The sequence below is a fragment of the Varanus komodoensis genome, unplaced genomic scaffold, assembly GCF_004798865.1.
Source record: "Varanus komodoensis strain SLA01 unplaced genomic scaffold, ASM479886v1 scaffold8, whole genome shotgun sequence".
NCBI lineage: Eukaryota > Metazoa > Chordata > Lepidosauria > Squamata > Varanidae > Varanus > Varanus komodoensis.
This window is the reverse complement of record NW_025336481.1, coordinates 21,581,137-21,607,083: the sequence shown is the minus strand read 5'-3', so window position 1 is coordinate 21,607,083 and position 25,947 is coordinate 21,581,137. Positions and strand designations below refer to the sequence as shown.

General features: G+C 41.4%; 1 protein-coding gene across 1 annotated transcript; it reads left to right on the top strand.

Moving 5' to 3' along the window:
* The first annotated feature begins 4,239 nt into the window (after positions 1-4,239).
* On the top strand, positions 4,240-20,947 carry GAS2L3 (growth arrest specific 2 like 3). Its single transcript, XM_044455556.1, has 8 exons — positions 4,240-4,257; positions 7,199-7,367; positions 8,435-8,553; positions 10,727-10,868; positions 16,163-16,226; positions 17,630-17,768; positions 18,987-19,094; positions 19,553-20,947. The coding sequence occupies exons 1-8, from the start codon at positions 4,240-4,242 to the stop codon at positions 20,945-20,947; spliced, it is 2,154 nt and encodes a 717-aa protein (XP_044311491.1).
* Positions 20,948-25,947: the final 5,000 nt, after the last annotated feature.

Sequence of the window (25,947 nt, the reverse complement as noted above, 5' to 3'; positions counted from 1 at the left end):
TTACAAACTGAGGGTTCTATGAAGGCTCTTTAATGCTCAAACAACCCACAGAGGCCATTGAATACTTTTGGCCAGGGCGTTTTTTGTCATAGAACGCACTGGAATGGCATTCCGGCACCTTTTTTTCCAATGGATTTTATGAAGTGATTTTGAATCGCCTGTTGGCGTAGCAGGTCAGCAGCAAACATCATTGACATAGTGCCTGTGAGCTGCTTTTGTGTCCGCTCTGCCCGGCTTGGGGCGCTGCTCGGCTTGGGATTGGTGTGTGTGGTCGTGTGCTCAGCGCTTACCGCCAGCGGCGACGTGAGTTCTGGCACTTTTTTTTTTTTTTTTTTAACAAAAAAAGCATTGCTTTTGGTCATTCAGAATCCAAAGGCAGACAGGATCCAAACAAGGGCAGATAATCCTTATTACTGGGCTTATATGTATTAGTGGAAAATAGACTTTTCTGTTGCACAGATTTCCTCTTCAACCAGGAATGTTCAACATTCATTTGAAGCAATGGCCTAGCCTTGCTGGAACACGAATCCTTGACACAAAATCTGCAATGAAAATGTGTGTGGATGGAGAAAAGGGTGCAAATCAAGATGAATGAGTCAGCCCATGTGCTTTATCGGGAACTGCACACTTCCTTCTCTCAGGCCTGTGAAAGCTCAGTCTTTGGTTTGCTAAACTGTGGTCTCTCTGATTTTCTATTTTTGAGGAACAGTATAACAGCATGATTTTTTTTTCCCACAGGGAGGAGGGGACATTTGTCCTCTGCATTTCTTACCAACAAGGCTCTTAATAGCACCTACTGAGAGATGTAGCCACTGGAATTCAGTGAGGAAGTGAGACAGGTTTCCCTTGGAAAGGAGTTCCTCTGCTAAGGTGCATCCACTGAAAAGGCCCTGCCCCTAGGATCCTATTAGGCATGTGCCCAGGTTAGCTGGGACAGTAGGAACAGAAGCACTGTGTTAAATTTGTTTCAGTGTTTTATAGATTGCCAGGCATTTTGTTGTATTGTCCACTCACTGAGAGAATCAAATGTTGTACAAATGCTTTCATATAAAAGGTAAAGGTAAAGGTTTTCCCTTGACATTACGTCCAGTCATGCCTGACTCTAGGGGGCAGTGCTCATCTTCGTTTCCTTGCCAAGGGAGCCAACGTTTGTCCGTAGACAGTCTTCGTGGTCATGTGGCTGGCATGACTAAACACCAAAGTGCACGGAACACTGTTACCTGCCCACCAAAGTGGTACCTTTTTATCTACATGCATTTGCATGCTTTCGAACTGCAAGGTTGGCGGGAGCGGGGACGGAGCAACGGGAACTCACTCCGTTGCGCAGAGTCGAACCGGCGACCTTTCGATCAACCAGCCCAGCAGTACAGTGGTTTAAACCACTGCGCCACCTGCATATACATTTGTGCACAAGTTTGCATTTTCCAAAATATGCAGGTATCCTCAAAATGTTCAAATCCCCCAAATGTAGATTTTCATGATTTAGTCCATGGAGGAGAAATGTGACTTTCAGTCATTTCTTAAAATTTGTTTGTTAGAAAGTTTAAAAATATTCCACAAATCCGTGGAATATGTGCAGCTCAGGAAAAGCTGGTGTGCTGTGGAATCTGTGGGTAGGAGTCATAGAAATCTGTACGTATTTGAAACATTTTTTCTGAGATTCTAATGGAACATACAAGAATGCCTCCATAGTATCTCAGTAGGACAGGCAGTCCTTCAAATTTTCCAATCCTAAACCATTAAGGTCTTTCAAGGTCATCACTGGGAGTTTGCATTGTACTTGCAAACACACTGAAAGCTGGTGCTGCTATTTCAGCAAGACAGCAACATGCTCTGTATAAGTGGTTTCTGTTAAAAATCAGCTACTATATTGTGGAGCAACTGCAGTATCTGAATACTCAAATGATTTCATAAAATGTGATGTGATACAGCCAGGAGATCACTAGAAAATCACTAGGATTAACTGGTTGCCATGCCTTCAAGGCTTCAGATATTTTGCCTTGAAGAGACTGTTCTTTAGCATTGCCCAGGGGACACGTGTGACTGAAGGAATGTCACAGATGTGAACAGTCATTGTCCCCCGTTGTGATGTGACTGTGCCATACGATAAATAAATAAATACTCAAATGATCACTATAAGGTGCTAATTATTTGGAACTACTATGTAGTCCAGTCCTTCGTATGTTTATTGACATTAGGTTGCCTGTGTTCAGTGGGATATTCCTCCCAAATAAATCTATGTTTGCTCATATATAGGTTCCACTGAACTCAGGGCAGTTAATTTCTGAGTTGGCATGCACAAGGTGGTCACATTGCAAGACCACCTATACAGTCTAAGCCTGCATTCAGATATTACATTGCCTATAATCCAAACCATGGTCTGGGGGATAGGAACAAGCTACAGGTCTATGTGCTTTCTCTTCCCTGTCCTTCGTCTGTGCTTTCTCTCATTTTACTAGAAAATTTCCTAGTTTCCTCAATGATGGGTACTTTCTCCTCATGATGGCATTGGAGGGAGCATGTCCTCCAATCTGTGAACTGAAATGCAGCATCCAGCCTATAATGCTGAGGAGATGAATCCCAAAGAGTTAATTGTCCAATTGCAGCCCATTTCATAATTGTATTGCAACAGATTTCTGGGTCAGATGTAATGTTATCAAGTGAACTGGTACAAAAGGACTTGACATTTTCCTTCAAATGCACATTTTCTCCTCTAAGACATATATTTTACGAGGCATTTTTGGAAAATGAAGCTGTTGGACATTCTTCTAATAATTCCTTTTTGAATATTTCACTTTGTTCGAGCTTTGAGCATGCCTCTCAAATTAGGCTGGCTTTTGTTCTTTCTGTGGCAGTTAGCATGTTAAGGCCCTTGTTGGATTGTTTGGGGCTCCTTATTTTAATGAGAGCATCTTCTTTGCTAGCTACTTCAGCCATATTTTTCCTTCTAGAAAGTCAATGAACCCTCTTGCTTTAGTTCATTGTTAGGACAAAGGGCTTTTTATGCTAAAGGAAATTTATTCCATGGGACCAACTCGTGGGAAGCATAATGCATTCATTAATAATGGCCTGTACTCTGCCCTTTTTGTGCTCTGTGCAGAAGGGAAATACTCATCGCACATGTGTTGCTAAGATTCAAGGGAGAAGTCAGGAACTTGTGCATTGACACACATGATTTGTTCTTATGTGTGCCTTCAAATTACCTGTGCTTAGGATTCCAAATAAAACTCTGATGCAGTTCGACATCTGCTTTATGAATAATATTGATGCTGCTGCTTGATGTGAAGGTGAATTTAGAACCAAAATATGCTTTTGCTCTAAACACTGAAAACCCAGAGTTGGGGAATGATTGAGATTATGATATACAGTACAATGGTATTGAGCAAAGTAGATAATGCTATTTGTAGATTGCTATGGATACATTATTAATAATGAATGCTATTTATTATTTCTTAAACTTTATTTCCAACATCACATTTGATGACCTTTCTCTAAAGGATTAGTAATCTCCATCCCTTTCTGTAATCCCTTTCTGTAATGGATTTATGATCTCAACCAGACTATTATGTACATCACAATTTTTCCACACTATGTTGGCTGAGGATTGTGGGAGTTGTAGTGCAGTGAAGCTGGAAGGCACTAAGTTGGGTAAGACTGGCACATATGTTTATCTTGTAAATAACCACTTGTCTGATCACCTACAGTGCTTAAGAATGATCTTCAGGTGTCTAGGCAAGAATATTCTGATCCAGTTCATTAGGCATGATCAAGTCCCAAGCCACCATGTTCTTATTTTGAAATTTATGTTCACAAATGTGAAGAAATTGAGTCAAATTTGGAAAATATTGCTTATGGCACAGACATTCTGAGGGCAATTTGTTGGTGGTGGTGCCGTAAATACTACATTTTTAGCTCTTTCTTTTTTTCAGCGCTCCTTGTTCTCAATCTTTGACATTTTAGCTATTATAATTTAAAGCTTAGCTGTGCAATCATATGGACCACATTTTTGACTGCGTTCAACAGGCTTCACATATGTACCTTGAGGAGTATATGAAGCCTATGAACTGTAGGCTGTCACCTATACTTTGCCTGATGAAATGGTTTGACTGTAGATATAAGATGACATATATATGCTTTAGCATTCTATTTTGTTGCACTAAATCTGTAGATCCTGGAGGGGCTCCAATTCAAATACATTAAAGTTTCTCCCCTTTTCATTCCTAGGAAAGTAGAGACACCATGCAGCATGCAGTTCAGGTAGGCAAAATGAAATATCAAAACCATATTTACACTTATTATATTGTTGCTCATCTCAAACACAAATCTGAGAGTACATCTATGTTGATTTAACATGCTACTGCTATGAAGTGTCATAACTTACGTTTCATAAACTTGTGAGTGTGTGTATGAGAATGGGAACTTGAATTTTCTGAATATGCTATCCAGAAAACCAGCAACTACAACTGTTAAAAGTGTCACTCTAAAAGAATTATGAATAATTTGGGTGACACTATTATTGTCTTATTACTCTTCTATTTTATTGTAGGGCTGCAGGGTAAGAAATGGTGTGTCATTGTCATCTTTTGCACTGTACTAATCAGAGTCCTCCTGAGTGTAACTTCCAATGCCTGTGAAAGATCCTTTGCCAGTGTTGCCTTCAGTATCACCATTAGAGATATCCATTACTATCTGCTGATGTGACTGTTACTCCTGAAGTATAACATCCACCTTGAAGAGCAGAGATGCATCTTAGATAGGTGTCTTTGGGGTGACCCAGCTAGTAAACAAAACTGGTGAGAGAATCTGGCCTCTTGGCAGCATTGCTCTCAGCTTTCTTGGCACTCTCAAACCCACTCACTACGTTAAGAGGGGAATGAAGTGGAAGAGTATAAAGTCAGTAATATGTTACCCAAACAATTTACATTTTTTAGAGTAATTCCATTAAAAGCTGAGATTGCTGGATTTCTGGACACATATATTGTAATTTAAGACAGTTGATCAGATGGGCATTGCCAGACAGCCAATACAGAAATCAAATAGAATATGTAATGTAGGTTATGGAAAAGCTGTATTCTGCCTGTCAAAACAAGATATAAACAGATTATAGGAGTGACTGTGAACTGTTAATATAAAAAAATCAGAGTAGAGATCAAAAATCGGAAAAAGATCACTAACAGAAGCATGGTGCCAAAATCCAATTTAAGTAACATTCTTGAGGAATTTAACATTCACATAAAAACAGGTTGGCATTACTGAACTCAATTGACCCTGTGCCAAACACAGTATTAGTGAAGAATGTAGAAAGACAGTTCCTGTAGCAAAAAAAAAAAAAAAAATGGGGAGAAAGCCTTAGATGAATGACAGAAAAACACAATTATGAAGGTTGGGTGAGAACAAAATATCTTAGATTAGGAATGCTGAAAGACCAGCAGGGGCATATACTATCTGACCAGGAGGAAATAAAGAGAAGGAATATAATAAGAGAATGTGAATATATGGAGGAACTATACAAAAGAGATGAAAAGACAAGCAGCTCCTTCAGAGAGAAATCCTATGAGGAAGAGTCTGCAGAATTAGAAAGTAAGGTGCTGCTTTGGAACCACTTAGAAGGAATATAACATTTGGAATATAAAGTGTACCAAAGAGAAATATGTCAAGCTGCACTGACTGAATTAGTTCAAATCCTTACAAGGACCAGCTATTAAATATGAAAACAGTGTTATGGCCTATAGAATGGAACTGTTCAGTATGCATTCCACTTCTCAAGAAGGAAGACACTAAGGAGTGCAGCAACAGTAGGACTATTGCACTAATTTCCCATGCAAGCAAAGTGATCCTCAGGGTGCTGCAAGAAAGAAATTTACCCTGTCTGGAGTGAGAAATGCCTGACATTCAAGCTGAATTCTGAAAAGGGAGAGGCAGTAGAGATCATATCGCAAACATATGTTGGCTAGAGGAGCACAGCAAAGAATTTCAGAAGAAGCTTCGTCTGTAGACTATAGTAATGCCTTTGATAGTGGGGATCATGTGAAGCTATAAATGGTTCCGAAAGAAATGGGTGTGTCTCAGCACTTGATTATCCTGTGCTGTGGACAAGAAGCTACTGCTGGGACAGGATATGGAGAAACAGAATGGTTTCTCATAGGCAAAGGTATATGACAAGAATGTATCTTATTTTCCTATCTGTTTCATCAGTACACAGAAACATATCATAAGGAAAGCTGGGGTTGGGATCAGAGGAAGAAAAAGTGAAAACTGGTGGATTAGTAATGCAAGATATGCAGGAGATACCGTAATATTGACAGAAAGCAGCAATGAATTACAACAACAACTTATGAAATAAAGGGAAAAAGTGCAAAAGCAGGACTGCTGTTGAACATGAAGGAAACAAAAATCATGACTGCAGAAGTACAACACAACATGAATGTCAACAATGAAGAAATTGGAATTGTGAAAGAATTTGCATAGCTTGAATTATCAATTCAAATGGATACTGCAGCCAAGAAATGAGAAGGCTGGGACTTATAAAGGCAGTGATTAATGAACTAGAAAAGACTATGAGGTATAAGGACATTTCACTGGAGACTAGGGCCAAGATCATCCACACTATTGTATTCTTGATCACTATGTAAAGGCGTGAAAGCTGAACAGTGAGAAAAGCTGACAGGAAACAAATTAATGCATTGAAATATGGTGCTGGTGAAGAGCTTTTCAAAAACCTTGGGCCAACAGAAAGATGAGCAAGTAGGCTCTAGATCAAATCAAGCCAGAGTGTTCTCTGGAAGCAAAAATAATTAAAGTGAAGCTGTTGTACTTGGGTCACTTCATGAGAAGGCAACACTTACTAGAGAAGACAATCATGCTAGGGAAAGTTGAAGACAGAAGGGGAAGACCAGATATGAGATGCCTCAATTCTATAAACAAAGACCATATTCTGTAATTCTATAATACAGAAAACCATAGCCTTGAGTTTACAAGGGGTGAGTAGGACTGTCAAGGACATGACATTTCGGAAGACATTCATTCATTCATAGGTGCACCATAAGTCAGAGGCAAGCTGATGGCATGTAACAACAATATTTTCTGTATCAGTTCTGAAAGGCTTTGTAATGGTTAGCAATAGTGATCAATTACCAACTCGCTGATTATATGCAAGTGTAGCCAAGTGGTTTAATTTATCTTTTGATATTCCCTTTAGGTATGGTTTGGGGATGATCCCCCTTTAAGTCCACGAAGTCCACTGACTCCAAGGCATGGGCCAGGCTTAGCAGATGTTTTGCTGTATGACCAGTGGATATCCGTCCGACATGAGGCAACCCTCATTCCTATGCAAGAAGATCTGTCCATCTGGCTGTCTGGATTGTTAGGTAAAGTCACCACAGAAGCTTATTTGAAGGAATCATCACTCTAACACCTGGCATTCAACAATTAACACAGGAGGGTTGAACCTTGGGACCAGAAGCCTCACCTGGCCCATGTGGGATCCCAGTCCAGACTTTTAGGGCTCACCGCACTCCATTTCCCATCTCACCTCTAACCAGCTTCCTGCTGTTTGGTGATTTCCTGCCTTTTGCATGAATTCTTTTCTGTTCTAAAAGGCTGAAGTGCATCTCCTTAAAAGCTTAGTTACTGTCAGCCAAAGGCTTATGCTACAGTTTGCACAAGCCTTTTTGCTTTGGCTGCACTTACCTGTGGAATGTTTCCCCGCGAGCTCCCCTGCAATGGCATTTGGCTCTTGGACTGAAAAAGGAAGTCAGCACTCCTGTTCAGCACCATGAATAAGGTTCATACTGACATACATTAGAACTTGTTTCTAGTCTGGCTACGTTATTTCCTTGCTTCATTCTCTCTCTTACTTTCTCCCTTCTCTTGCTAGGAGTACATAATAATGCTTTGCCACAATCCATTTAAATGCTTCTGTTTCTAAAATGATTGACTCATTAGACCAGTCATTGCATTCCAATGTTAATTTCTAATTTCCATTGTGCAATTATAGCCGAAAACATAGTTTGTAATTCAAATAATTGCTCTTCAATGCACAAATGCAGTCATATGCCGTATTATGAATGGTATCTGTGCACTGTCTACTTCAAATGTGAGGAATTGTACCATTCTGTCTCTGCCTCCTCAAGGTTTATGCACAGCCTCAGTATGGCACCTTCAATTGCATTGTGGGGATGGCCAGAAGCCATGATGGCTATATATTACCTCTGTTAGCTGAGAGAAGTAAGTAATAGTTGCTGTGGAACTTGAGCAGGAATGGACTATTGCACCCGTGTTCTTCTTGTGACCATCCCACGGACATCCAACAGTTCATTGTGTGAACAGAAGCCTAGACTAGATAGGCCTAGACTAGTCTGATTCAGTGGGCTCTTGTGTTCTTTTGCAACTGCTTCCTGCTTATATATTAACCAACTGAAGTGTTATTTTACAGGAATAGAACTTACAGCGGAACAACTGTTGGAAGATCTTGACAATGGTGTACTGCTGTGCCTGTTGATTGGTGTCATTCAAAGCACAGTTAAAAAATGTTGTGATCCAAATACTTTAAAGGTAAGTATTGTGTGCATCATGACATTTGGCTCTACCATGTTGTTATTGTTAGTTGTAAAGTCATGTCCGACCCACCGTGACCCAATGGACAACATTCCTCCAGGCCTTCCTGTCCCCCACCATCCCCTGGAGTCCACTCAAGCTCACACCAACTGCTTCAGTGACTCCATCTAGCCACCTCATTCTCTGCCGTCCCCTTCTTCTTTTGCCATCCATTGTCCCCAGCATTAGGCTCTTCTCCAGGGAGTCTTTCCTTCTCATTAGGTGGCCAAAGTATTTGAATTTCATCTTCAGTATCTAGCCTTCAGTATCTACCATGTAGTGCAGTGATCTTTCCCAGTGTCCAGAAGCCAGGATGGTTTATTGAAGCTGTGCTAAGACCTTATGATCCTCAGCTTGTTTGGAAGAGCACCAAAGACAATTGCCATGAAAGCGTCTTCACCAATCAATCTGTAGATAAAGGCCCATTCTACAGTGAGAATGCAGCTGTGTACCTTATTGAGGCAGCTTCACCCCCTCATCTCCCAGGAAAGGGGGTGGTTAGAACTTGTGTACATACTGACAGAATGTGAAATAATGTGGGGAAAGAACCTTATAAAATCCACGGCAAGAGGCACTGTTTTGTTCCCTCTTTTGGGGAGAAGACTTGATGCATTGCTTGGCCAGGCAATTTTGGAGGCTCATGGGGCATCCCTGACCTATTCAGGGAAGCAATAAAGCCACACAGAAGGAGAGTGTAAGCTTTCCTGTGGTTGTTTATCTTCTGTGCCCATATTCCATCATTGTATCCAATAAACTACATTTATCTGATACAGGTGGTTTCATTTCTTCCTAAGTGTCCTCAAATATAAGGTGTGGTGCCTTGACTGGACTAGGCCCCAGGTCTAGGGCTAGCATGTATGACTCAGCTTCTCATAGGAACTGATCTTAGAAGTAAGCCAAGGGTGTCACAAGCAGGCTTGCATCCTAGGCTTTTGAGAACACTGGGACATATCATGGTGGCTTTAGTTTCTTACTTGCCCTGGGATACACCTCTTTTCGCTGCTGAGTACCCCGCATGCAATGAACTGGCCAAAGAAGCAAATGCCAACAGGATGGGGAGATAGCACTTTGCATGCTCTTGTGGATATAGAGTAGGTTATAATGTTGGAAATGAATGAATGAATAAAGGGTGATTGTTTTAGGTCATTTAGGTTGTTTAGGTCTGTGCTGGGAACGGGATGTGTGGCATGCAAGGGACTATGAAAGTAGGAGGCTTTATGGTGATACAAGCTCAGGGCAGGTAAGACCTTTATAGGAGAAAAAGGCATGTGCTAAACACCTGGGAAGGAAAGCACTAGCTGAGAGACAGACTGCACAAGGAGCTGTGCTGGAAGGTCCTGATACCTGTGGGATCAGACTGGACAAAATGTGATCTGCCCTATGGAAGTGGCCAGAGAATTAAAAGTGGTGTTTGGGTATTATACATCATAATTTGGGATGGTACAGCACAGGCCAAGAACATTACTAGGGTTAATTATTATAGTCCTACAGTAGGGAGAGGATAATTTGGAATGAGATAAGAAAAAACCTCACTGATCATAGTGATCTAAAATAGTATATGAATTTCATTTAGTCAGAAGTACCAGCAAATCATGTTAAGTCTGCTGACAAACTTGCACTACTTTTAGATTACTAGAGAAGCATTATGTATGGCTTTAAAACTTTGCTCTGATTTTTTCATATGATATTCTGTTCTTGTCTGCTGGTAAGATATTTTAAAGCGTCTTTGAAATCACTGATTCAATGGAGCATGTAGCAAGCCAGTCAGTTATGGGTCTTCCTCTTTGAGGAAGTGCTTCTGACAACTAAAGGCTAACAGGCTTTGGTGTGTGTCTATTTATTACAATGTCTCTTGAGTCCTAGACAGTGCCAGTCAAAACTATTTCCATCATTACTATTATATAAACAAGAGAAATTAGTTTGTATTGCAATTTTCTTTCCGTGGGAAATCTTCTAAAGTGCTTTGCATTTGCTCACAAAACAATGTTCAGCTCTTCATCCTTTTGTCTCTTTGAATGTAAATATAGGGTATAATATAAGGTATATCATCATATTCTGATGATATAACAATGTCTCTCTCAGGTCTGCTGGTGGTTACAGATAGTTTTCTCTAATATTTTTCTCTTTCCAGGATTTCCCTCTGAGAAAAGTTCCCTGTAAGAAGGATGCACCTTCAGGGTCCTTCTTCGCTAGAGATAACACAGCCAACTTTCTGAATTGGTGCAGATGCATTGGAGTGGATGAAACTTATCTCTTTGAATCTGAGGGTTTAGGTAATTTTTCCTAATGAGTTCAGAGATTCTTTTTAGCCCAGCCCTATGAAGCTACTTGACCATTAATTTCTCATACAGGTTGTAATGGGCATATTTTTTAAAAAAGTGAGAATGTTTGTAAGAATGATTTGTTGCAATATAACTTCACTAACTCCGAGATCTTGTGTTTGAAATACAGTGGTTTAAAAATTCATACATTCTTAATAGAGAGCACAATAAGTAAAAAGGAAACAAGACTGCCAATTGATCTTTTTAGGAAGTAGAAAAAAATTCCTGTTGTTGTTTTTTTGGAACATTTGGCATAGCACAGAATTGGCCAACATGCAGGATGCCTTCCTGCCATGGACAGTTGGATGCTGCCTACCCAATCCTTTCCACTATTGGTACCACCCTGCAAATCCAGCAGTTCTGGTGGGAAGCAAAGTACATGAGGCGCCTGCTTTTTGGTGGGCTGGTTTGCAGCAGAGTTGCTGGGATTTTTCTGGTGACAGCTTCCACCAGTAGCAGCCATTTGCAGCATGGGAGCAGTCTGGCTGCTGCAGGATTCATAATGTAGTCCCCCAGCCACACAGACTGCATACCCCTGCTATAAAAGGCGACATTCCAGGGTAGTTCAGACAGTTCAAGAAGCAAGGAGTCTTAAAGCTTGAAAAGTAAGTCGGACAAATTTATTGGGAGTGTTGTGTCATACTGTTTAATGGAGCGGGAAAACTTTTCTCCAAAGCTGTTGGGTTTACTCCTCCAGCCTTTCAGCTGCAGCATTAGGTCAAGCCTTTATGGGATTCAGATGTGCTGAATGATATTGCAAGTTCTCCCATGTGTGTTGATGCATATGCCACCCTTTCCTGGCACTCAGTCAAACTGGGTTGAGTCAGCAGGTGGTGAGCTGCAGTACTGAAACCTCATGGCCATGCACCATGATAGCAACTTTGATGGCTTCACCAGGTTGTCTACTGCCAAGCATGCATGTGTGACCCAGTTACTGACATTGAACATCTCTAGGCTTTGTGTATCCAAGAGGCCAATCCCATGGAATATAGGATTGCTTGGAATTCCTCTCCCAAGGCTGCAAACACTAGCACAACCTCATGAGGAGGACTCTCAGTTCTCATCACAGCAACCATGGAAAGGACCAGTTTTCAGAAATTATATAGCCAATGACATTTTGCTTAAAATAGTTGTGCTTCAGGGTATGGGGCCAGAACAGCTCTAAGGGACCAAATTCCTCCAACATTCCACACCAAGGTAAGGGACTAGAGTGGATTTCCACTACTGCTTGGACAAGGGAAGGACAGGAGCCAATTCCGGATGCTCCTGTGACAAAGGAAAGGATCCTAGAAACAAGTCTGACTTGCATGGAGATACAGATCTGATCCAACTTTACCACTGAGCTGCAACCTACAGGATGCTGTGCACTTTGGCCTTAAGAAATGAAAAACTTATCGTTGCTCCTCCAAAAAGGAAAGTGTCTGAGCCATACTGAACATGAGACAGGGGAAGGGATTCTAAAAAAGGAATCACCATGCATACCTTCAGAAAGGTCAAGTCCAGTCCTTGGGTTAGACTGTCTTGGTATCGTGAGTTGAGGCATCTCAAAAATAAGAGTCCAAACAAGATCAGACATGAGTGCAAAGTATTTCCCCACATGCAAGATTCCAATGTCTAAAATTCCCAGCCTTGATGTCTCTACTCCACACAGATCAAAGGCATAGGAAGGTCCAGAAGTCAGGAATTAACCAAAGCTAGCCAGCTCTAGATTGCTTGATGATGAAGAGAGAAAAGGCTGAAAGGCTTGCATAGAGGAAACAATTGAAAAAGGAGGAAGGAGAAGTAAATATTGCTTCCATTGTTGCTCCTGCTCTGCCACCTCCCGCCTGACAGGACCTTGGGTCCTTGGAAGCACCTGAGAACAGATACTTCTTCCAAGACACTTCTTTCTCTTTGAAATTTGGATGTGTTTTATCTGACGTTTGAGGAGTTTAAGAACATTTTATTTGGAGCTGGGAATTTCTTCACAAATTAAGCCTGTCTGGCATTTGTTTGCTTGTTCTTTTTGTCCCACTGCTTTCCTCTAGATCATGCACTGGACTGCAGTCAGACTCACTTGGTGCATGTATGCAAGATAACCAGCAAAGCCTCAGTGAAATGGGATTCCAACCCCAAGTAGAAAAGAAGAGAGATGAGGTTTCAACTGTTTCAGGCAGCAACATGGTAAAAAGCACCCCAGGGGAGTCTGAAAGGAGTGGCGCTGTCCTTTAAAACAAAGCAGCAGCACCAAGTATGGCCAGTTCAGGAAGAGCAACTGAGCTGAGTGACTGAAGAAGCTGCAAGCTTTTAGGGGGTGGGGTGAGGGTAGCAGAACTCCAGGGCAGCAAGAACAGACCCAATTGGTAAGGAGAGCTTGCCTAAGCCGACCTTGGTATTAAGTTTGCACATAGACCTTCCCTTTTCAAAGCCTAGAAAGAAGACAGAAGTCTCAGTAGTCAGCATCCAGCATGCATTAGCTCAGGGTTAGGAGACCTGTAGCCCTCCAAATTTGATGGGGCACAGGTGGCTGTGACTCATGGGAACTGGAGTCAGTACCACATCAGTACCATGTCTAGTGTATTGGTAGGGTTGCTGAATACAGGATCAGACTGTGACACAAAGAAAAAGGAGGGAAGGGGATAGCAATGTGAACTGTAATACCTATTTGTTCAAGTAGAATCTTCCTGACCCAGATTTAAGCTTCCCATAGATGCTTCACAGTCTCTGTTCTGACTCCTAGAGGTATGTGCTGTAGAGAACAGGCCACTTGCTTCAGCCTTCTGGGTATGTGTTAATCCACATGATCAATGTCCTATTAACTTCTGCTGATGAATGGTATTCTTGGTAATGAAGAGCTGGTGGAAAGCATGCTAGAAGTTTGTGCATGTATGGATGGGAGCCTTCCATTCTCCTGATTGTGGTAGGCAGGAAAAAACATTAGGCATGTGTGCCAGGTTTTCTTCTCATGCAAACTCTGCCCGTTCTCCTGATAGATCTGTGCACTGTACCTTTCAGTAACTGGATGCAATGAATTGATGGACCCCCTCCCCAAAGGCAGAATGCCCTAAATGGCAGCTAGGATCCTTCCGATTCTGTTTCATTTTCTGCATAAAGCACCTGAAGTCATGCCTGCATGACTGTTAAATTAGGCAGCAAAGTTAAGGGCTTTGGAACTGCACTGGTAACAATCTTTTGTTAGTAATTACTGTTTTGGATTGGAAGTATGAATCTTAGCTGCTTTTCCCCTGCATTTTTCCTTTCTAACTAGGTGGCTAAGAAAACAGAAACTGTCTAACCATTTCAGGAAAAAACTTTCTAAGCACTTTGGCAGTTTATACCATGTCAACTTAAATAGATTATGTTCTGGCTTTGCACCTGGAGGATTGAACTACCTGCCTCCAGTGTTCCAGCTGCAGACCAGGTTTTTCCAGATGGAGCAAAATCTCTGAATGCTCGTTAAGAAAAATAACTCAAGATTGTATTGCTAATTAAGGTTTCAACATCCTGTTTTTTAAATAGATGCACACCTGTGTAAGTCCCAGCCCTGTATGAAAAGTACTACTTAAGTTGTTGTGCAATACTTGTACTTGTTGGAACACTAGCTTATATATATTTCTATGCCACCCCTTGCTTTAACCACGGGGCGGCATAGAAATATAATAAATATATATATATATATATATATATATATATATATATATATATATAATTAAAAGTTTTAAACTAACACTAATAAAAACATCAAATATCACATACATCGGATTCACTGGGTCAACCCCCTACTACATATATATATGTGTGTGTGTGTGTGTGTGTGTATATAGAGAGAGAGAGAGAGAAAGAGAGAGAGAGAGAGAGAGAGAGAGAGAGAGAGAGAGAGAGACATTTTTTAAACATTCTAAAATCAAATTCAAATTATGCCAAATCCCATTTCTCCAGCCGATTATAGAAAGAGTCCCAGGTTCGATAGAAGCCAGTATCCTCTTTCTCCTTCAATGATAAAGTCAATCTATCCATTTCTGCGCAGTCCAAGATCTTTCTTACAAGATCGGTGGGTAGCTCCTCATTTTTCCAATATTGAGCAAATGCAATCCTCACCGCTGTGATTAAGTGCAACATCAAGTACATTTCCTGTCTGTTGACGTCTTCCAGTATAATGCCTAACAAGAAAACTTCAGGTTTAAAAGCACAGGGTTTCTGTAATATTTCCTTCATCCATCTTTAATTGGCAATGACCAATGATTGCAGCTTAATTGGCAATGACCAATGATTTATATGTTGCAAAGTCCCACCATCCCTAAATGACTTCTAAACCTTCCTTCCTCTTTAATAGAACTGGCAAAAGTCATAATTGGAATCTGCCCCTCGTCCCCACCACCATGGAATTGATCAGTCAGCTTGTGAAATATGCCATCTTTTCTTATGTACATAGCTTGGATGATTTAGAAGGCTGCTGACAACTTAGAGTTGCTGGCTTAGCAGCATAAATGCTTGCTTTGTGTATTCATGGCGAAGAGCCTAATCAGAGGGGCTTGAATGCCTCTTAGCCTGCACTGCCCTTTTGCAAGCATTTTTGGATGGGGAAAATAAGGAATGGTTTTGTGCTTGGATGGTGGATTCCCATGTGTGGGCACAGATTTCTGCCTCTCTGCGCATCTCCTTTGCATTTGAACAATGCAGGATCTTATTCGTGCTGTATAGTGAATATTGGAATTTGACTAGGAGGGCTCGAAAATACTTGGGAGATAATATAGTTGCTGTAAGCAATTTTGTGCAAAACACAAAGTGTGGGAGAAAGATAAAGGACCACCCACCACATCTCTGATGTCCCCCTAGGCTTAAATATTCTAACATGGTCTGCACATTTAATTGCACAGGGTAGTGTGTATGGGTGTGATTCTTGCAGAAGGACTCTTCATCAGAGGTTGGAGCAAAATCACAAAACATGGGTGGGTTTCATCCTTTTTCTCTGAACTGATCTGTGGACTTCCACCCTGAAGGTAGCTGCCATACAAATCTTTTGCTGTCTGTATGCAAGCAGGGTTTGATATAAGGTGCACTTCCCAACAATGAAAAGTATGGCCCAGATCTTATTAGTGCAGAATTTCATGTCTTGCATTGGAACTCTACAAAATTTTAAATCCTGTTCATTGCCTGCCAACCCAAATTCATTTAAATTGGGCAAGTTCCATTGACCTCAGAGGGTCTGCTGAGATTGCAGCATCAAAGGGCCTCCTTTTTTCTTAACCTTTTAAATTTCCTTACAGTTTTGCACAAGGATCCAAGACAAGTGTACCTTTGCCTACTGGAAATTGGACGCATTGTATCAAGGTGTGTATTCATTGCAGCATTCTCTCTAAAAGTTTTAAATGCATACTGAGCATTTAGAAGGCTCCTTGAGATTTTCTTCAGAGATTCAGGCTGCAAGCCTATGGGCCCTGGGAAGGCATGCCATGTTGAGGACTTCCCTCTGCATGGGCAAACCTCCGTCTCTACAGGTGGAGGTCCATTACTTGAAGCTCTCTCCCAGTGTTGCTGCTGCATAGCAGCCCCATGCTAGTGGGGCCTGGCATGGGGTGGGATGGGAGAAGCAGAGGCCAAGGATTCATAGGATTCTAAGCTGCCCCATTCCCTCAGTGTGCCCCTGAGACAGCACAGAAACAATGTCAGACTTGGAAATGGACAGTTATTCTCCCTACATTGTTGTCAACGGTGAAAATGTGAAAAAATTTCCCAGCATCTGCCTGTGGCCATTTATAAGCCAGCAGAGATAGGAATCCATGGCACCAACACCATGGGTGCTTCTCTCTGTCTGCCACAGGATTCCTCTGACAGGCCCCTTGTGCCTTCTCAACACTCAAGGAGGGAAAAACCACCAGAATTTCATGTAGAATGGTCAAGCCAACAAGCCAAGACTGTAAGGGACAATGTTGCCTTACTGAATTGGGTACCATCAACTAAAATGGCAGAATTAGTCTTGCCATTAGACTTGTTTAGACCATGGAAGGGCAGCAGAGCTTCTGTTTTTGAAAAACTGGCACCTGACACAGGAGACATCACAAATGTCTTTGACATCTGACATCCCATAGAAACATAGGGGATGCCAGATCTTGTACATATCTAGATTCCTCTTCTCTCCTCAGTTACAAAAGTTTTTTATTTTATGTATTTATTTAAATTTCTACACCACCCATCAGCTCAAAGTCTTCCTGGGCGGTGTACAGAATCAATAATTCATATCAAGCACACATAATAAAATCACAAATCACAACAATAGCATTTATAAATGAAGTAATACAATGCAACAATAATACAATAATCCACCTTCTACTGCCACAGCTAAATCTGTAAAAGCTACAGTACAAGATTAAGATAAAAATCTAACTATTAAAATATTGGGAAAATAGAAAGCTTTTGACCTGGCACGCTGAGGGACTGTTGCATAACTTCCACTTGTGCCCTAGGTCATGAGTGCATAAGAGTAGGATTCCTCCCAAAAGCTAAAATGGTTGTGCAGGTTACAGGACTGACCATCAGTGAGCACCCCCTGCACATTTTCAGACTTTGTCTGCAAAGCTGAGGTTCTTAGGTGGTCAGTTGTTGTTCTAGATATGCCCCAGCCTGCTATATATACATAGAGTAGCTATACTCACACTGTTTTGCCTTCCTTATTTCAGAATTTTATTTAACCCAAATATAATGTCTTCTTCCCTTCACCCCTTTTACTTTTCTAGATATGGGGTTGAACCACCTGTGTTAGTAAAACTGGAAAAGGAAATTGAATTAGAAGAGACCTTGTTGATGTCTTCCGATGCTGTAGCCCCTGTCATCACCTCCAAACCGTGCTGTCAACATGGGGAATTACATGAAGCAGTAAGTAGGGGCTATATTTTCCTTATGAAGATTCAATATGATTAGGAACATCAGAAGAGCTGTGCTGGAAGCCCACCTAGTCCAGCATTCTGTTCACAGAGTGGCCAGCCAGATGCCCATAAGTAGGACATGAGTATAATCTCCTCCTGCTGCTCTTGTTTCCCAGCAAGTGTTGTTCTGATACTGAAATCAGCATGTCGCATGACTAGTAGCCACTGATAGCCTTTTCTTCCATGAATGTCTTTAATCCTCTTTTCAAAACATCCAGATTGGTGGCCATCATGATAGTCTTGTCACAGAGAATCCCATGACTTAAAAATGTGATCATTATCTGCGTACTAACTAGACGTCTGCTGGTTTACCCATGTTTTCTATATTCTCTTGAGCATGTTCGTCATCTGTGTGATCTCACTGATGCCAGTCAGGTGTTCCAGATTTGCTTTAGTTCAGTTTGTGCTAAGACACAGACACATGTTAAATGTTACCACAGTTCTCCCTGTGGAAATAATTATGACTGATGCTCAGCATGACAGTTTCTGCCTGTGTTGTACTGACATGTGATGGCTGTAACAGTCTTTGGCACACTAGGTGTCTTGGCCTAATTTTGAATTCCAGACTCCCTCTCAGAATGCATAGGTGCCTGGCTATAAAAACTGTTGCTATGTTTTATCCACTTCAATTTCTGCCATAATAGCCAGAGGTATTAGCATAGTTTGGGCAAGCTTTGCAGACTTCGCAAATCACGAGTAAATGAGTAATGGAGACCAGTGCTCCTTCTATACCTTTCCTTTCCCCCCATTGCACTCTAGCTTCAGTGCAAAGATTTTGAGTTGTGTTAAGCCAGAGTTTCCCTCTGCATCTGAACTGGGTTAATGTTTGGTAATAAACCAAAAAAATAGACCAGTATCTGTGGAATCGGACTTGACAATTCCAATTGTAAGCCACAACTCAAGCCCAGGGAAATTAGATCACAGTGCAGAATTAAGAAATGCAGGCTGTTACAAATATAACCATATTGGAAACCACTGAAACACTCTCTGTTTCCTCTGCAAATGTAACAGCTCATTATCTTGAGAGTTTTGAGAAAAAGGGAAGAGATCTTCATACCAAAATTGGTATTTCTTTGGCTTTCTGTGATGCAATTTGGGAAGTTCACATTCAGACTTATTTTTAGGAAATGAAATGATGAAATTAACATAAACTCTTTATACAACATAGGTTAAGCACATTGCTGAAGATCCTCCTTGCAGCTGCTCACATAGGTTTTCAATTGAGTACTTATCTGAAGGACGGTATCGATTGGGTGATAAAATACTCTTCATACGAGTAAGTGCAATTTTGCAAAATGTTCTTTTATTCTATCACTTAGAATAAATTAGGCTTGGCTAATAGCTACAGATCTTGATGCTAGTTATATATTTCCATCATCCTGGTGATGTCATCTTCCAGGTTCATTCCTTGATTGGAAAGCTGTCCTTGTATCTTTGATGTCAGAGAATCTTAGTAATAATTCTCTTGATCAGCAGCTGTAGTAGTTGGCAGCTTGCATTTCTGTCCCTTTCTTGGTCTACATTTATAAGTATTTTTTTTAGAATAGCCAGTGTCTTCAGGGATAGCGGAAAATATTTTGGTAGCTTCTGAGGAGAGTTTAAAAATGGCAACTATCAAAAGGTCTCAAGAGCTTTGAATTGATGGAAGAGCCTTCGAATACTTCCTGTGGTTTATTGTTTAAGTCTGTTTAGTTAAAAACTGATAACTACTATTTTTCTCCCCTTTTCTACTAGATGTTACATGGCAAGCATGTGATGGTACGTGTTGGTGGAGGCTGGGATACCCTCCAAGGTTTCCTGCTAAAGTATGATCCTTGCCGAGTGCTGCAGTTTGCAACATTAGAACAAAAGATTTTGGCATTTCAAAAAGGTACATCCAATGAGACAGTTCCCAGTTCATCTGTTAAAGCACCACCGCCTCCACTCATGAACCCCATGTCTGCTGTTGATACATATCCAAAACAAAATTCAAAGCCATCTACTCCTGCTTTGGCTCCAAAGACTTCTCATGCAGCTAAAACAAAGCAGGCAGTGGCTAAGTTTCCACAATCACCTGCACTTTCTTCTGTAAAAGCAAGAACACACACACCACCTAGAAGCCAATTTGCTTCAGGACATCCCAAATCAAAAGACCCTTCAGTAAGTAACAGCCACTCAACTGCTAAATCTGTAGTAGCTGCTTCAAAAAAAATATCTCCTCAGAAAACAACACCTACTTCAAAATGTGTACAACCTGTAAATAAAGTTTCTTCATCAGTCCGTGTTAGAACTGCTGTAACATCTTCAGAATCTCTTCAGAAACGTATCTTGTCACCAGTCAAAGTTGAACGTTCCCGTAATTCTCCACTCATGCCACATCCTTCCATTTTTACTTCAACAAGTGACCTTTCTGAGCTACCTGGAACAAGTAAAAGAGTGGCTTTGGAAAATGAAAAATGTCATGCTAACAGCAGAGCTGTCAATGCCACAGCCAAATCTAAGCCTCTTTCAAAAACTTCAGTAAAATCTACAAGGCCAACCAACAGAAATTTACATGGTTCTAAACAAACAAACTCCCAACAGTCTTCTATAATACCAACAAAAACAGTTCCGAAAACTACAACCCAAACTTTACCAAAACTTTCCCATTCATGTAGAGGCATGCCAGAAACCAGCCAGGCCAAAAATAGCAAAACTGCTAGTACAAAGCAGCTGGGTTCTACATCTTCTCATACAACAGGTAAATCATCCCAGCTGGCATCTACCTTAGGATCAAGAAGTAAAAATGCTTCTTCATCTGTTAATAAGCATTCTCCTGCCAAGAGCACACTTGTCCAAAGTAGCAAGGTACGAATTCAGGTACATCCTGAGCGTACTCCACTGTCTGTTGTTCGTCTTCCCCAAACATCAACTGCAGCTGAACCCCCTCAAAAAGCAATGCAAGCTGCTACAAAAAGTCAATCACTGGTTAAGGCATCCCGGAAGAATGATAAAATCCTCAATCCAACTGTTAAGAATCCTCTTTTAAAAGGAAAGGTTGCAACTGTAACTGCTAAGGGGACATCTGGTGGGCTAAAGGATGCCACACTGAAGAGTAAACAGGATGACAATTATTTTGTTATGACTGGAAATAAGAAACACAAAAAGTAAAATCACCAGAAATGCTAAATATCACCTGCTGTTTGCAGTAGCTGCTTCCTTTGAAAGAACACTAAACATTAAATAGCAACATGGAGAGTGAAATGCTAACCTGCAAAGGTTTTTGTCGTTTTGTTATTTTTAAAGAATGTATATCGGTCTTCCTTAATGATCAGCATTAGGCACTTTAACCTGCATTATGTGTGGGGTCTCGGGTCAATTTCCCATATTCATGTTTGATGTGACAAAAGGCTGTTCTTTCCTCAGTTTCACGTGTCACTTAATATTCTTGTGTGCCAGATGGGATTTACCACATCAAGGGAACACTTGAGAACAGCAGATTGCTCTATTAGTAGGTCCTGTGTCTTACCCCTTGGGAGCTGCAGCCATCAGAAATGTTCTCGCTTCTCATGATGAGTTTAGTCTTCATACAAAATGTGCATGTGCTAATTCAGCACTGAAGCATTTTGTGTGAAGAGGGCTTTTGTCAAAAATGAATGTAGGAATCGGGCCTTACTAGTGTATCTGAATAATATTTTCAATAAGAATAAAATGCAAGTGTTTTCTTTATTGCCAGGTCAGAAAGAACGTCCAGTCAGGATGAGTAATTTATATGGGGGAATGATCAGACTGCCTAATTTTCAGAACTCCTAAGATTGTTAGCATTTAATCTTTTAGTACAAATCTTGGCCTCAGACATCATCACTTTAAGTGCCTTAGCCCATGATATGTTCCATAAATTGTATCATAAGGTGTTGTAAGTATCAGTCCAGTCCTGTGTTTTGGTTTACTTATATAATATGTGAACACTAATCTTGGTGGAGCTTAAGTAAACAATACTATGGGTGTGCTTGCACAGGGACAATTTAACAAATGGTGGTGCTGTTTTGGCCTTTCTGAAATAAGCTGAAGTCATGCAGTCCCAGTGCTCAGAGAACTGCATGCTTGAAAAGCACTAGCTATGCCTCTCCATGGGGGAAGAACATCCGGTAAAATTTTAGGAAATATGCTTGTGTCTGTGGAGTGGGAGCACAGCCTTCGCATAATATGAATCCATTTCTATGCACAACTAAAATGCCTTTCAAATAAGCTGCCTGTGTAATTTTTATATTTGTATTTCACACTGCTAGATGTATAATACATTCCTTATTGCATTAATATTTTTAGTAATAGTTACAACACAAATTCTCATGCATAAGGTTGCAGGGAAAGGAGTTGGATCTAAATTTCTTTGCATACAAAGCTCAAGCAAGAGAGTGATTAAATGAATGGGTGCATACTACTGTTTGTATACACAGTATTTAAAAGCAATATTTTATTTAAAAACAATTGTAATTCCTGCATAATAAATTTTTATGTAAGGGTCAGAAGTATTGGCTATGGAATTCCATTATTTTGCAAAATATCAGCATGCTAGTCCATTTAGTATCAAATTATGGCAATACTGAACATACATTGCAAACACAGAGGAATTTTATCCTCATTATGTGAATGAAAGTGTAGTTTGTGTTTCTGGCAGACAATGGGTAATCAATTGTTGACTGAAGCTAAAATAACCAGCTATGTGCACATCCTGAATTTTTTCTAGTTGCTCTGTATAAAGATATTTACAGCTGACAATAGAGGTTGTGTGTGAATGTGTTTTCCAGTGCCTATTTCACAGTGATCAGTGCAGAATGGATAAACCATCCACCATCAAGACGTATGTTCTAATGCACAGTTGGGTCTGTGATTCAGCCTGTGATACTTGCTTATGTACACAGATTTGCTCAGCTTGGTTAGATGAACTTGTTTTAGAAGGTCACAGCTCAGCCTTCCCAACCCTCCATCATCCCCTGGTCAGCAGAGTGAATGACATAAATGTTGATTTCTGCATTTCTGGTCTCATATATTATTTTTAAATCAAACTATTGCTGCAGCCTGTGAAAAATGGAAGACAGGGTAACATAAAAGATTTTTAAAGCATCTTAGTCATCCCCCCCACAATAATCTTTTGGTCTCTGTCTATCTGCCTGTCTGTCTGCAAACTGCTCTGGTTGTGCCACAAGCATTTGGAAGTTAATAGCCACAGAGCAAAGCCTCAGATTCGGACCTGGTTTGCACAATCAAAGCAGCTCACCACCAGTAGTTTAAACTACAATGAATCATGATGCATATTGGTGTATGCCTGTGACAATCCTCCAGCAACGTGCTGCAGCTCCTTCTGGTGGTCTGCTAGAGAAGTCAGTCTCACAAAGACTTGCCAGATTTATCAGGGACCATGTGATGCATGCAAGGCTCTCATGCCAGGAGCCATGGAAGTTTCCGTAAAGGGCTTTCCATTTCTGCTGAGCTTTTCTGCAACAACAGCAGTGATGCCTACATTGTGTTCCTGACTCCGACCCTGTCTCTCTTCCTGTAGCCACTTCACCTGTGCCTTGACACTTCCCTGTTCCTAAATATGCTTTCACTCCTGGTCCTGCAATGCCTTTGCAAGTGGCTGTCCTTCACTTGCTCCTGACTCTGCTTTTGCCTCTTGTTCTCCCACATCTTAGTAATTTTACCCTTGCCTGAGTAAGTCTAGGTTATATATTTATTTACTTTATGTCTTCCAATAGCCAAAGTTGTCTGAGCAGTTCTCCAAAGTTAATAAATAGAATAAAATAAAACCTAAAATAAAACAATATAAACATAAGAAAATTGCAATAAGGAAATAAAGCTACCTTTAAAGAACCTGTCCACACTGCTTGGCCTGCAAGAAAAGAAGCTAGCAATGCCCCGCCCCACCCTTTAAGCCATTTAGAGCTGGTAATTCCTTCAGCAAAGGGACCCACCTTAACATGGTGCAAAAAGGATACTACAGTTGGTTCTAGGCAGGCCTTAGCAGGGAGAGCATTCCACAGTCTGGGTGCTACCACAGAGCTGGCCATGTCCTCCTCGTTGCCACCAGCAAAGCCTCCCTCCCTCGAAAGCAGCATTCAGAAGGAGGCCTCATGCTGAGCGTAGTACCTGGGGTGCACTGTGGTCAAATGAGGTGTAAAGTCAGGTACTGTGGTGCCAAACTGTAGGGTTTCATTGGTAAAAATATAGCACCTGGAATTAGGTTCAGAAGCATGTAGGCAGTCAATGCAAGCAGACCAGAAATGGGCTTATATGTTCAGACCTTCTGGTTCTGGTTTTTAGTTTGGCTGCAGCATTTTGTAACTATCTTCAAGGGCAGCCCCACATAAAGTGCATTGCAGTAATCAGTTGTAGATATTACCAGAGTGTAGATTACTGAAGCCGTCCAGATACGGGTGTAGCTGGTTATCATGCCATGCCACTCAAGCTCCCTGGGTCTCAAGTGACAACAATAGCTCAAGGAGCACCCCTGAGCTTGAAATCTGCTTCTTCAAGGGGAGTGCAAACCCATCCAGGAAAGACTGAGCATCCTCCATCTGGTCAGAGGAGCCATCCATCAGCAGCATCTCAGTCTTGTCTGGATTGTGCCTCTGTTTGCTAGCCCTTATTCAGTGCAGTGTCTTACTAGTCACCACTGTACCAGGCAACCTCTCCTGTTGAAAGTGACAATGGGAAATAGGACTGTGTGTCATCAGCATACTGGTAACACACTCCAAAACATGGGACTAGCCCACTCAGTGGTTTCATGCAGAAATTAAATAGCATGGGGAACAAGGCTGGCCCCTGAGGAAGTGCATGCTGGAGAGTGCAAGGGCTGAGCAATATTCCCCAAGTGCACCTTCTGGCCCTCCAACTAGGCCTTCCACTCCCAACTCAGTCAGTTGCCCCAGAAGGATACCACAATCCATGGTACTGAAAGTGGCAGAGAGATCCAGGAGCATCAACACTATCCTGCCTCCCTCCCAGCAGAGGTCATCATACAAGGTGAAAGCCATTTCTGTGCCGAAACATGGGCTGCCCCACCTGAAATGGATCCAGATAATCAGTCTCATTCAAGAGTCCCTGCACAGTGCATACAAAAAGCTTGATTTCAAAGCACTAATAAGTTACAAAAATGTGTTTTACCTTACAAAAATGCAGATACTGTGGGCCACTGGGGTGCAGCTGGAAAGCATGATTACCCCTAAGTGTCATTCTGATGAATTGTGTATCTAATAGTAGCTTTGTTCTGCTGAGTCCAGCTTTCTGTAAGAACCTTTGAAACAGGGCCATAATAAATAATGTGTATACAGAACTAAGCCTTTGCAGTACCTTGAAAGTATTTATTACTGCAGTCAAAACTGAGTAATGAGCACAGCAAATTTTTAGAAATTATGATAAGCAATTTTGGCTATTGGTCTCCTGATATCAATTGTGGATGCATTCATACAAGCAATGGGAATGTTGTGCTTTTCTTTGGCGGGATTTAGGCTTCAGCCTCGGTGCTTAAGGTACAGCTTGGTTGGAAGCAATGGCACCTGGTATTGGGCATAACTCTTTGAAGCATCACAGCTTTACCTCTAGTGGCAACACACCAATTATTTTCAAAATGCACAAGAGGATCAAAAGATCTTGGCAGAGACTGGCCCAATCTGACTTTATATGCAGGGTAATGTGGAGGCCACCAGCTGGGCAGGGTGGCTGCATGGTTTATGAAGCAGTCCAGAGCTGCCAGTTTTATAGGACCAGGTGGGATCTCTTGACACCCTTGTCTCTTGCTAAGCTGGCAATTGCAATAGCACCCTGGAGCTATTTGCATGTCCCTGCAGCACAGAAGAGAGCAAGCCGTCAGCCTCTTCTGCCCACGAGCTGCCACAGAAAAGAAGGTCCTGCTAGGCTGGCTCAGGGCATTTTATTGCCTGAGGGGAAGTAGTTGTTGGCTTCCCCTTCCCATTCCATGTATACAGTTTGACTGAACTGGTAGCTGAATCTGTTTTCAGCATCAGCAGTCAGATAGTATCCTTTACCTCCACTGAAACCAGAGGCTAGCTTGGGGCCACTTTTACTGAAGACTTTGCTGCCTGAGGCAACTGCCTCACTCTGTGTAGCATTGTAGGACTGGGCCTACTGTCCTAGGCCTGCAGGCATAATGT

Coding starts and splice junctions, on each gene's coding strand:
- GAS2L3 (XM_044455556.1), top strand. Junction 17,769..18,986: donor ATGGGGAATTACATGAAGCA/GTAAGTAGGGGC, acceptor TATACAACATAG/GTTAAGCACATTGCTGAAGA. Junction 19,095..19,552: donor ATAAAATACTCTTCATACGA/GTAAGTGCAATT, acceptor CTTTTCTACTAG/ATGTTACATGGCAAGCATGT.